Source organism: Callorhinchus milii, unplaced genomic scaffold (assembly GCF_018977255.1).
Source record: "Callorhinchus milii isolate IMCB2004 unplaced genomic scaffold, IMCB_Cmil_1.0 Scaffold10, whole genome shotgun sequence".
Lineage (NCBI taxonomy): Eukaryota > Metazoa > Chordata > Chondrichthyes > Chimaeriformes > Callorhinchidae > Callorhinchus > Callorhinchus milii.
Window position 1 is genome coordinate 5,820,223 of NW_024704751.1, and position 13,404 is coordinate 5,833,626.

Sequence of the window (13,404 nt, forward strand, 5' to 3'; positions counted from 1 at the left end):
CTTCAGGAGTATGTCCCAAGGCGCTTGGCACCCAAGCTGGGGGTGGGAGCTGAGGGAATGGGGAGAGGAAAGATGACCAAAGGATTAATTCCTAAATGAAACCAATTAGATAATTACTGCTGTATTGTTAATGATGAATCTGATTGATGTAATTGGGTTAATGCATTCAGTTACTTATCGACTGCGCTGGCTTGGTGGAATTTGTGGAACTGTGTCCAAAGCTCTAAGTGGCAAACTGCATACAAATTGTTAGATGGTGAAAATGTTTGGGGCATTGCTAAATTTGGTGCAAGTCAAACTGATGTGTGTGTTATTAGGTGTAGTTATTTAGTAAATATTCTGTTTATTCAAGTGAAACACAACAGTATTCTTGGCTTCTTACATTCGGAATAGCATTGGTACACTTTATGAATAACAGATTGAGACAGATTATATGTTTCATGTGTTTGTAATGGATTGTGCTTCAAAGGTTTTCTGTAACTGCTGCTGTTCTGATCCATTTCTTTATGTTCTTCATTGAATGGAAGTCTCACTAATTTTTACCCAAGTAAAACTTGTCAACCAGCATTATTTTATTGCTCCATTTTCCTGTCTCTGAATAAAACTATTTCTATTAATTCTTGGTATAGGTGAGAGGTATTCATTTTGGGTAATGGAAGTGATTTTCACTTTTGCACTCCTGTCAGCATCAGGTATTCCCAGAGTCAATCTAGTTGAAGAGTAAGCACTGTCTGCACTGCTTCAAATAATGCATTGACCCCCTCAGAAGCGCACTCCCTGCTACACCAGCCTGGCATTTCCATTTCCCGCAGCAACCATCTTTGCGACCTGAATGAATGAGACGGCCAGCTTGGTGTCAATTGAAGTTAAATTGAGGGTCATTTTGAGATGGGAACTCATACCCACTGGGAACTGGATTACGACTACCAAATTAATTTAATTCAAGACTCTGAGCGCCATTCAGAGAGAAGAGACTTTCTGTTGTTAGTCTGTACAAGATTAAATACAGATCCCAGACATGAAAGGGTTAACGACAGTGTCCTAAATACATATGCCACTAGGACTAGGTAGGAGTTTTAAAATTTCTGAGTGATAAAAAATGAACTGATAATTTTGTGAGTTAGAAAGTGAAGTTAGAAATCCATCAGATTCTTGCTTTTATCACCTGAGGGATAACATAAAGGAATCTTTAAGTTTGTATTTAATTAAAATACTTCTTTATCAAATAGTTATGAAATGGAAGCTATGCTCCTTGTGGAGCTATAGTGTGTTCTGCACAAAATATGTCAAATACTGAACTATAAAGTGAACAAGGAGCACTGTTTGGCTGTTAGTAAAACTCAACTCTGTAAGTAGGCCCTGAGAGTAAATTGTGAACATAATGCATGCAACTAATGATAGGAGAGATAAGCTCTTAAACATACCTATCACACTGGCTAACGCCTATCTGAGAGTGACTCAGGACTTGGCAACTTCAGAGGGAGAACAGAGCTTACTCATTTTGATGTAGACGAGTGGAATCACTACTTTTATTTTACAAATTTATACCACAAACGTACATGTGCAGCACAGAAGAACATTTTGATATCATGTGATTCACTTGGTGAGTACTTATGAACAGTACATTTAATGAATTTCTGGCACTGAAATTTTATTAACACTTAGTATTTATTTAATCCAGGATATTTAATGATCTACTACCAGATGTAATACATCACAACTAAACAATATTGTTCTGTTTTATGCTGTTTCATATTGTATAGGTATATTTTATTAACGCAGAGTTCTTTATTAAATATGTTGGCCATTGAAATGTGTTGTAAAATGTGCTTTATGGATATGAGATACATTGCTTTAGTATATTCTTAATGGCTGCTTGTGTACGAAACAGTCTGCTCAGCAAACCAGCCTGTTCACATTTGTCTTCCAATCTCAATATAAGTATGACTTCAATCATGTTAATTTGGTGCCTGACCTATAGTCCTGCTGTAAAGAGAAACAGCCCAGGAATAGCGTCAATATTGCAGAATGGGAAACTATAGATTGGTTAGGATCCTGAACTGCGCAAAATCATGAAAATACTCAAAAGTTGCGCCCCCCCCCGGCTGCTAACGAGGTGTGTGAGATCACCACAGGAAACGCGGCATTAAATCATCTGCCAAGTTTTCTTGATAGTTTTAACTGAGATCAAAAGCTCATTATGTTGGGCACTGCAGGTGTTAACAGTGTTCTACAACTCTACCATAGAACATCGAAGCTCCTATATTACTGCACCACTGCAATGATCCTACTTATTCAAAATAATTACCGGAACAGAATTGAAACTGAGATTCCTTTAAATGGAATTATGTTTGTGAAGTATTTTCCATTTTTTTTGCAAATACATTCATCATTGCTTCATGGCTTCCGTTTTTTAAAATATGTGCTTAATGAGACTAATGTAATTATCAAAGGCTCCCATCAGTAATCTTTGAGAAATTGAATTCCATGAGTCTGCATTTGTGATATTGGTGATAAATAGCTTATTGAGCAGGTTCAATACAATTTCCCCTCCTTCTGGTTGAAATCCCTCTTGGTAGGAACACAGAGACTTATCAAAACTAATATCCAGAACATATTTAATGAAAGTTTCTCAGTGAAACTTTAACAAGTCTGGTATGAAAATTACAGAATTCTCCATTGTTCCAAAGCGCTCTGAGATGCCGTCCGGCGTGGAGGGCGCTATATAAATCCTTGTTGTTGTTAGTATAGGTTTGATGCATACAAAATTCTGGTTCTTAATGTTAGATAAAATAAGCACACAAGCATTTCAATGTAACAGTAATAACTACAAGTCACAGTTGATGGCTCTGTCTTTGTAAGGGGAATGTTTGCTACAGGGCTTAAATCTAGATCTATTTGATCAAAGACATTAAACATGTCTTTGCTTATGAATGTTTGTGATTTTTGACCTTTTATTCTGCAGATAACAATAGCACTATTTTGCCAGCAGTCCCACTCGCATAAGTTGAAATGCACAATTATGTAAGAAGGGAAAAAATTGTTAAGCAGCATTGTTTCATAAAGCCATGCATCAGCACCCAGTGTTGTGAGGACTCCAGAAGCAGAGTACATTCATTTGATTTGTTACCAGGATTAGATTTTTCTATCAGAAAATTCAGATGCAAGCACAAAAAGTAGCAACATGATGATGTTTTCTCATTCAGTTTTTTGAATTTTCAGGATTGTGATATAAAATCTATTGAAAACTAAATGGTTACAAATATGGCCTGTCGCGAATGCAGTTATTTCTAGCCATCTGTAAGTGGTTGTACGCTCCAAGGTTGTGTTGTTGAATAACCTTACCGGTTGAGTGGTTTTTCAGGAGATTACAATACCAAACACAATACCTGGGAAAATATATTGCTGCATTGATGGCATTGTTAATGTTGATGGAAACAGCTTCTGAGTGACAAAACAAGAAAAATCAATACACAGAAGGTTATAAAACCTAGTTTAATGGGCAGATATTTTCTTCCTTTAAGGGGTTGAAAAGACCTTTCGTGTTCAATAAATTAAAAGGCATTGATAGAATGTTTTCGCCCACTGAAACTTTTAAGTGAGAAAACCAATAACAGTCTACACAATCTAATGTAGACAGCACAGACATTGATGTGTAAACAGTAACTTCTCACATTTGACTTCTGAAGCCATCTTGATTGAGTACACCCATTTTTCATACATTTTCGTATGATTATGGGTATTTGTTATTTAATAAGTGTAAGATTTCCATATTTAGAATTTTTGAAAGGTGGTGTGGCATTGGAATTGTGTGGTGCATAGAATGGAAGCGGTTGTATTGTACCTGTAATCCATCACTCAATGGGCTATCAATCTCAGTCATTTGTGAGGAGGCACAGGGAATGATCACAAGGCAGTTATTTAACCCCAAGGACTCCAACCCAGAATCATGAGAGATTTAACTAGTGTCTTCATGATTTTTTTATTTGGCAATGTTTTCATAGAATCATACAGCACAGAAAGAAGCCATTCGGCCCATCGTGTCTGTGCCAGCTCCGAAAAGAGAAATCCAACTCAATCCCACCGGGCCGCTTTCTCTCCATAGCCCTGCAATCTTGTCCTCCCTAAATACACACTTCCCAGTCAGAAAAGCATCCATTTACTACCACTCTCTGCTTTCTGTCTCCTAGCCAGTTCTGGATCCATGTTGCCACAGTCCCTTTAATACCATGGGCTTCTATTTTGTTTCTAAGTGTCTTTTGCAGCACTTTGTCAAATGCCTTTTGAAAATCTAGATAAACTACATCTACTGCACTACCTTTCATCCACCCTCTCAGTCACTTCATCAAAAATTGTATTAGGTTTGTCAGACTCAATCTGCCTTTAACAAATCCGTGTTGACTGTCCTTTATTAAACCATATTTTTCTAAGTGAGAATTTATATTGCCCCGGATTATAGTCTTCAGAAGTTTCCCTCCTGCTGATGTTAGGCTGATTGGCCTGTAGTTCTCAGGTTTACCCTTCGGCCCCTTTTTGTACAGGGGAGTAACATTCGCAACCTTCGAGGCCTCTTCACCACTCCAGTATCCAAAGAGGATTGAAAGATTGGAGCCAGTGCCTCCACTATTTCCACCCTTGCATCCTTCAGTAACCTAGGATGCATCCTGTCCGGACTTACCTATGTTGAGCATTTTTAGTACCATAGTTTTATAGGTGAGAGTTTTATTCGATTTTAAGTATTTTTCTATTTGTTTTTTGCTGGTAAGATATGAGGTAGCAGAGAACATCCAGTGCCCCCACAGGAATCTGCACCTTCAGGGGAGAAAATTGATGGTGGGGACATTTAAGAGAGAAAGATGCAAAATTTTAAAAACTGCAATCCCATTTTGCCAGTCTATTAAATTCAAGGTCCCATTCACCATGCGGTGAAATGAATATTAATCAAATATTTGACAAAATTACTTAATTGTTTACATTTGAATTTTCTTGATTTATAGGTGTTTTTCAGAGCAGGATCTCTCGCTAAATTGGAAGAGCAGAGAGATGAACAGACCAGAAGGAACATCACACTTTTCCAGGCAGCTTGCAGAGGGTACCTTGCACGGCAATATTTCAAGAAGAGAAAGGTAGAATGTCAGTTTCATTAGAGTAATCGCAGAGTTCGTTCTATACCCAATCCTATTTATATTCAATTTGTCATCTTCAGATCTTAGCCAAATATGTCGGCATCTTCAGATCTTAGCCAAAAATGGAAGTTGAATATTTTCCAATAGCAACTGTATTTCACTCCTGAACAATAACAGCACTGTTTGTTTAAAGTTGTAAAGTTAAAACCTCATTTGGAGTGTCATGGGTATTATAATTGGACCAACTTTATTGTGCTGTAGTTCCACAGATGCTGCATTTGCCCGTTTAAAGAGGATATTTATGAAATTGTTTAATCAACTGATCTGAAATGATGCTGATGGCACAGCAATGGTATGATACTAATAGTATGACTGATACTGATTTAATGATTGTGTTTCAGATTCAGGAACTAGCTATCCGGTGTATTCAGAAGAACATAAAGAAGAATAAAGGGGTCAAGAATTGGCATTGGTGGAAGTTGTTCACGACAGTTCGGCCATTGATTGAAGTTCAGTTGACAGAGGAACAGATACGAGGCAAAGATGTAAGTATTTTGAACTATATTTTCATATTGTTTTATAACTTGTAGTGTTTGTAAATTAAGTTTGTTTCTGAAGGTGCTTACATTAATAATGCGTTGAAGAAATGAAGCCACATACATTTTTATTGCTTTTGAATTATCTTGTTTGTACAGCTGACAACATCTTTTAATGAAAGTATGTAAACCTGAAAATGTTTTATTAATAATATATTGATGAAAAGCAAATCATAGAAATGTTATTGGTTTGAGTTATCTTTATGTAGTGAGCAGCACCATATATTAAAAGTTACGTAAATCTGAAAATGTCATTGTAATTGACAAACACAGAACTGCAAATGCAACTCAAAATTGTCATTGGGCTATATTGACCATATTTTAAAACTAACAAAAGCTTCACAGCTTTATTTTTCTGAAGTTTAGTGCATTCACTTTTAACTTCTGTTCAATACTTTCTATTAGATACTCTGGGTTTGTACATTGATTTTTGCCATGCGAATATTGACTAGATCAGGTTCTGTGGAAAAAGACAGGCTTTCAAAAGCAGTGTGTAGTCTATCAAAGCAAGTAGATTTTTTNCTTCAATGTTGAGATTTGATTAAAGGCTTTCATGGTTGGCAAGAACTGTAGCAAATGAATGAGATCCAATCTTTTTGAAGTCTGACCTTTTTTTTGAATGGATCAAGGTGTTTATATCATTATATATTTGTTAAGGTACATTTGATCTTTATTAAATCATTTAATAGCCTCACTGTGGAGAATTACTGTAAATGTGGGATAAGATTATTTCTCCTAAAATGTTACTGATTTGCTTTGGATGTGCTTTATTAGTTAATGTAAATTAACCTTGATTTCCCCCTACTGGTGCCATACAATTTATGACAGTCAATCTGGTTCTCCGTTGGTGGTCATTGGCCTCAGATTCGCAAGTTAACGAGAGAAAAATCAACCAATAATCATGCTTGACGTTCATCCCATGACCCCTGCTGAAAAGTGCCCATGTGTGGATGTTGGTTAGGAAAATCTGGATTAATTGAAAGGCTTTTTTTAGAAAGAGTCTCCAGCAACAACACACCATAGATAAAGAGGATAGTGGACTATGAAAAAGAGGAAAAATGTATTTGTCAGTTAGTGTGGCTTGCTGTTGCAATAATCAACCCAAATATAGACTGGCATGCTACTTCTGGTCCCTGCTTATGGTGGTGGTTGCTGAAATTCCATCTTTGCAGCTAAAATTTATTTATGCTGGTGCTTCTGTAAAACTAAAAATGGATGAGCTTTCGTCAAACTATTTGGCCATATATGTATTTCAGTTACCAAACAGCTTGCTTTTAGACAGCACCCTTCAAATAAGATCATGTTTCCGAGCACTTCACAAAGGCGGGTCAGATACTGAGCAAGGAGCAAAGGAGGATATGACTGTGGATATCATTGAAGAGGTTTTTAGGCAAGAATTGAAGATGGATAGAGCGGGCAGAGAGCACGATGGATGGGTAGAAGGGGTTCCAGAGGTACAAAGAGGGTGCAGTTGCTGTACGACATCAGGGATGGGGGAACCAGAGACACTGTGAAGAGTGTGTTTGAAAAGTCTAGTGTGGAGGTAACAAAGTCGTGGCAAGTGGTCAGGGAATAAACATGAACTACTTTTCGTACTTTTACTAAAATGCAATGAGATTTGTTCAGGCCGGGAACTCCCAAAATACAACATAGATCTCTCCTGCAACATCTCCTGCTGACCATTGCCATGCATTTTCCTAATGCTGTCAGAAGACATTGACTTCAACATCTACTAACACTGGGACTACCAAACCAAGAAGGAAAGGGAGGGGTGAAAGAGAAGGGCATTAACTACTATTGTTTGAAATGGTCAAATGAATTATGTTTGACGTATCTATCAGCCAGTCCTTGAGTGAGAGATTTGAGGCTTTAGCCAATTAGAGCAGAGGCGGGCTTTTTTATCCTGTTGTATGATATATGTAGAAGGAGGCAGCCACATCCACCTCAATAGCACAACCGTGAACTGCAAATAGAAAGGCTGTAACTACAATGATCGCCTGTTATTTCTGATCTGATTTCCTATTGTTGCGTGTGGAGGAAAAACAAAATCTGTTAACTTCTAATGAGAAAAATCGACAGATTATTTTTATTTTCATCCAACTTGGCTGCTAAAAACTTTTTCATTTCATCAGGAGGAGATTCAGCAGCTACGCAGCAAAGTAGAGAAATTTGAAAAAGAGCGCAACGAGCTGCGACTGAACAACGACCGTTTGGAGAGCAGGGTAAGTTTGCAGTGAAAGGTTCTTTTGTGTATATATTGTGTTCCAGCCAGATTTGCAATCAATGTTGGATTGTAGGAAGAGATTAGTCATTTTGCAACACCAAATTGATATATAAGATCTGTCAAGTCTCCCCAAATATCACACCAGTATTTCAGAATGGGGCTATTATTGAATATCGGAGTGGGCGAATACAATATGGTATTAGAAATGGAATTCTAAATTATTAGTACCAAAGTTTCCTTCCAGTTATGGGAGAGCAGAAATCCATTTAAGGTCAACTCAAATCTAGTTCAATTAAAACCAAATTTTCACTCCGATGAAAGATTTAGGTTGCAATTCACAAGGATGGATGTTCATATAATTGAATATCAAAGAAAGCTATTAATAATGTGGAAGGGAAAGCACAAAAGATGAAATTCTGCCATCTATAATTTTAAGAATTACCAAAACATCGTTTGTAATTCCAAATATGCAAACTATAATAGTTTTAAATTGGATATTGAACCTTGGTCCTTAAAGGGGACACGAGTTGGGAAAAGTACAATTTTATTTAGTTGGAGACAAAAAAAGTTTCCATTTGTAAACAAAGAATAGGTTTAATTAATGATGACTAGTTCAGCTTTTTCACTTTCCTCCTCAATCTAGTACTTTGGGAGATGTTGGATCTAAGACATTTGTATTTTGGAAGAACAAGTATTTCTGTAACAATCTGTAAAATGATAGGGTCAAACCAAATGTAAGGAATTGCAGGACGATCCACAGAGCAATAAATATTGAAGACCAACGAAGACCTCAAATGGAAGAAATTAGATTTTTACGACGTGCACACAGAGCAACCTCCTGCTTTTGGATAGATGCCACAGGACTTAATATAGTCATATGAGGTCATTTACATCTGATAAATATTCTGGATCTTTCTGCATGCTTTTATTTCGTATTTCTTAGAAAACACTTTGAGTCAAAGCAAAACCAGTGTGACATTTATCCCTGATGTGTAAATTTGAACGGATAATGTTTTGTTGTTTCTAAGCTTAATTTCAGTGATTAAAACAAACTAATTTTAGTGAATTTTGACCATTTTATCCTACAGATTGGAGAGCTGACATCAGAGTTAACAGATGAAAGGAACACAGGGGAATCAGCGTCCCAGCTATTAGAAACCGAAGCAGCAGAAAGACTTCGGTTGGAGAAAGAAATGAAAGAGTTGCAGGTGTGTAGAATGCTCTAATTGTGAAATTCTGTCCCATCTTTTACAATGTTCTAGTAATAGACATCTGCAGGATTCATAGGAGTTAGTCTGGAATTCCATTCTGTATCTGGAATTCCATTAGACACAACAAAATTTCTTTGTGTGGGTGGCAAAGATATGTGGAACTCTTGTCTGGTTTGGATATTCTCAACCATGGTGACAACTTTCCACATGTCAGACAGCAGCTAACCAAGTAAAATATATATATTTTTTAAAAATTGTACATTTAAAAAAAAGACTAGTTTGTGCAATTTCAAGTACAATTTACAAACATGTGAAGTCACTGGAATCGGAGGACTTTGATCATTAATTTATTTGGGGATTTTATGTTTCAGGCTAAATATGATGTGGCGAAGAAGGAAATGAGTTCTATGGAAATGGAAGTAATGGAAGCTCGACTTATCAGAGCTGCGGAGCTGAATGGAGAATTGGATGATGATGATGACTCGAGTTAGTTCCTTATTTCCATAGCGATCATTTTGAGTTTTTTCGACTTAAAAAAATAGCAGCTCTAACTGGCATGGATTTTGTTTTACTTTAAAAAAAGAACTATTTTCCCACACTTTTTTCTTCTCCCCAAAGTATTTGCTTTTCTTACCCCTCTGCACAAGGAAACTTTTTGCCAGCTGGGAGATTACCTTGCTGTGGACTGCTCCTTAAAAGTAATTATTCAATGCCGTTATTGGATAGCTAACCCGACTAGAAGATGGTAGCACAGATTGTTTCCTGCCCAATATAGAATCTCCCGCTTTCATAAGAAGAGCAAAACATGCCCCCGGAAGATTGCTTGAGTGCCAATCAAAACTCAAACTGAAATCAGATGTGAAATTCACAATATAATGCCGTGTTATTGGAATGTTAAAATTAGCAATTGGGTCCTATTGACACAGAGAAGTAGTATTTTTGAAGTGAAAATCTTTCACAATGACTTGTATATACAGTGAGCTTCAATGACAACAGTTAAATTTTAAGCAGCTTCCATTTATTTCTACAGGTGGAGAATGGCGAATGAAATACGAGCGTGCAATGCGAGAGATTGATTTTACCAAAAAGCGAATGCAACAAGAATTTGAGGATAAGTTGGAAGTTGAACTGCAGACCAAAAGACAATTGGAGCGAAAAGTGAGTTTGCTCTGAGCGGGACGGGTGGAGGGGAAGAGAGCTACACTAATGAATAATTTTATCTGTCATATCAGATTGTGATTGAAGGTTCAAATTCTAAATAAAGCTACATGTGCTTGCGTGCTGAATTGCCTATCCACGTAAATCAGGGACACTGGAATAGGCAACTTTAAAGCAAATACAAATAGCCAATCACTGACATCACTGGTAGGGCCTGGGTACGTGTCACCTCTCATTGCATTCTCAAATTTAAAAATTCATGGGCAAGGACTGTCATTTGAAGAAAAAAAAACAAGAAAAATGGAGGGTAAAAGTTCAATGTTTCTCTTCAACATTCACAGTTATGTCATTCTCAAATGCTGACGACCTTTACATTTTCAATAGCACAAGCTTTGCTTGAAATGTCAAAATATTCCAGCATTCTTCATATGGAAATGCAGTAATTGCAAGGCGAGGTTTTGGAATTTCTTTACGAAGATATTAACAGTGTTCGCAAATTGCTTGCGGAGTTCAGAAATTTTGAAGTAGATGATAGTTTTGAGCTCGCAGAACCATAAGGAGGAAGCAGAGTAATTGACTGTCCAGCTCTTAGTGGCTTCATGCATAAAGTGTCGACGTCAGCTGGGCTATCTGGTGCTGAATCAAAGGGAGTGGAGCAGTATTACCACCACAGACCCTCCTGCTGAGTAAATCAGGAGAAGCACGGTAGCATCCCAAGTAAGGTACCATTGGAAGAACTATTAGGCACTCTCCAAAAGTTTATCTTTCCAGCACATGCATTTAAAACATTGATTTGTATTATTTTTATGGTTGTATATTTGTATATATGCATTCAGTACAGTTGTACCTGTTCAAGTAATCAAAACAACAACTAATTACATCTGTGTAGTATCTTTCATGTCAGTAGGACTTCCCAAGACGCTGCAGACAGGCGGCGATCCGCGCCCAAGCTGGTGGTTGGGATCAGGAGTGGTGGAGGGCGGGGAGGATAGGGGTAGGAGGGTGACCGAAGCCAGGGTCAAAATCACAGACTATTGCAACCATCCTGGAACAGTCTGGTTCACGAGCCGTTAGAGGCTACCCTTATATAGAGGCCACTTTAGCCCAATCCACTGAGCGGTTGTGGAAGACGAGATTAACCGTATTTTAATCTAATAATATTGCTAGGAAATGGTTCGCAATTTAGTAGAATAAGCATTTTGTCAGTAAGCTGAAGAGGATGTGTGCGCATAGAGGGAGTTCATCTGCTATCTGAAAGTATTTCTTTTTTAAAAAGCAAAATATAGATTATGTTTTTTTAAATTGAAACTTCCATTTGCAATCACTGCTTTCTAAATAATTCACTATGCTGCATTATATTTTCATGAGTGCTCTTTCACCAAATTATTGAATGGTTCAGAAGATTAACCCTTATTCCTTAGAGAAACAGAAATGCATACAGTTAGCATAGAAAATGCTTCAATCAACATTTTAAGGGTCAGTAATGCTGTTATATATTGTGGCTCTACAAGCTCAAAGTGTGACAGCAATTGAAGGTGCTACTTAATTTCAAGCCTCCGGCACTTTTGCATCGTCTCCATGCTTCCGGAAGGAGTTTATGGAAAAATGAATGAGTGAACATCGGATATCATCCTCCAAATTATATTCTGACGGTGTGACACGATGCAAAGCAATTAAAATGTTATTTTTATATCTGCTGTTGAAATAACTGTAGCAGCAACAGCAACAGTCAGGGATACACATTTTAAACCATTTGACAATGCAGAGTTAGCACAGTATTGCTTATTCATTTGGGTACTCATTTGAGAACACCTCCGTTCTAAAATTGTTATTCATCGATGAGGCCTGTTTCACTGCTAAATACATCATTGATGATGTTTATTTTCCAAGGTAAAACGTATGCTGGTATTACAACAGCTTGCAAACCCACATAACTTTAAAAGAAGGGCCTGAAAACAGGTCAGTTTAGTCCCATATTGGCTTTGAAAAGCATATTCTGAACGCAGCTACTTCAAAACCAGAGACCTTCGACTTACTCTGCTACCTTCAGTTTACAGATTTGCAAGCTGATGGTGAGGAAGCGCAGCGCAGTATCCAACAATTGAAAAAGAAATGCCAGCGGCTAACAGCAGAATTGCAAGACACCAAGTTACACCTGGAAGGACAACAAGGCGCAACCATGATTTGGAAAAGAAACAGCGAAAGTGAGTTCAATTCATTCGTGCAGCCTACAAAGAATAAAACATTTGTACGTATAGGAGCAGAGCTGTAAACGAGAAACAATTAGATAGCATTTTGGAAGTGTGGCAAATTGAATTCCTGGCCAAAGTAATACCTGAACAAAATATATTTGAACCATTAAGTGGCGTGCTATAAAGGTGTTGTAATTCTGTTGTGTGCACTCTCAAATGATTGCTTGCTCCATAATAATACAAGTACACATTTCACAAGTCATCCTCTGCAAATATATTATTCCTTTATGTGAAACAATGTGGTTGGCCTTTCTGATTACCTTTGCATTCAAGTTTTTTGCTCATATAATGTTTATTTGCTCCAAATTTATTTTTCAGCTTTGAAGGAAAAACATTTTGCTGAACGGTGTGTCAGTTATCACAGTAAATTGAATTTATTATAAATGACAAGAGAAAATAGCTTATGTTCAACCAAGTGCATTTTTCTACCTGAGGCAGCTTCAAGAAAAATATAGTGGATTCTAATTGGACTAAACTGTAGTACTATGTTATCCATTCCATCATGTTCTACTCTGCCATGACTCCCCATAAACATGTAATCACTTGATCTCAGACAACTTGACATTCACCCACATTTCCCATTAGAATTAATTCTTAAGATATCGTCACGTCAAAAACAGATGCATAAAATGTTTGTATTTCTACCCAAATGCTTAACTTAAAAGATTCTTCGTAGGGAAATAAATTGCCTTGTAACTTCCAACGTTGCATACTTGTGACTGATTGTGCATCAGTCAATGATAAAGAAATCTAGGAGATATTCATTCATGAGGAAAATTAACTTAGTAATTAAATTCAAAAAGCTGGAACCATAAGAAACATTTCAATATACGTGCA

General features: G+C 37.1%; 1 protein-coding gene across 1 annotated transcript in view; it reads left to right on the plus strand.

The window, feature by feature from the left end:
- The window catches only part of LOC103183349 (unconventional myosin-XVIIIa), an 82,656-nt gene that overhangs the window by 42,973 nt on the left and 26,279 nt on the right, over nucleotides 1-13,404 (plus strand). The window contains 8 exon segments of the mRNA XM_042338821.1: nucleotides 4,998-5,126; nucleotides 5,528-5,671; nucleotides 7,855-7,944; nucleotides 9,035-9,154; nucleotides 9,529-9,643; nucleotides 10,188-10,315; nucleotides 12,366-12,483; nucleotides 12,486-12,519. Of these exon segments, the coding sequence (XP_042194755.1) occupies nucleotides 4,998-5,126; nucleotides 5,528-5,671; nucleotides 7,855-7,944; nucleotides 9,035-9,154; nucleotides 9,529-9,643; nucleotides 10,188-10,315; nucleotides 12,366-12,483; nucleotides 12,486-12,519 (878 nt within the window).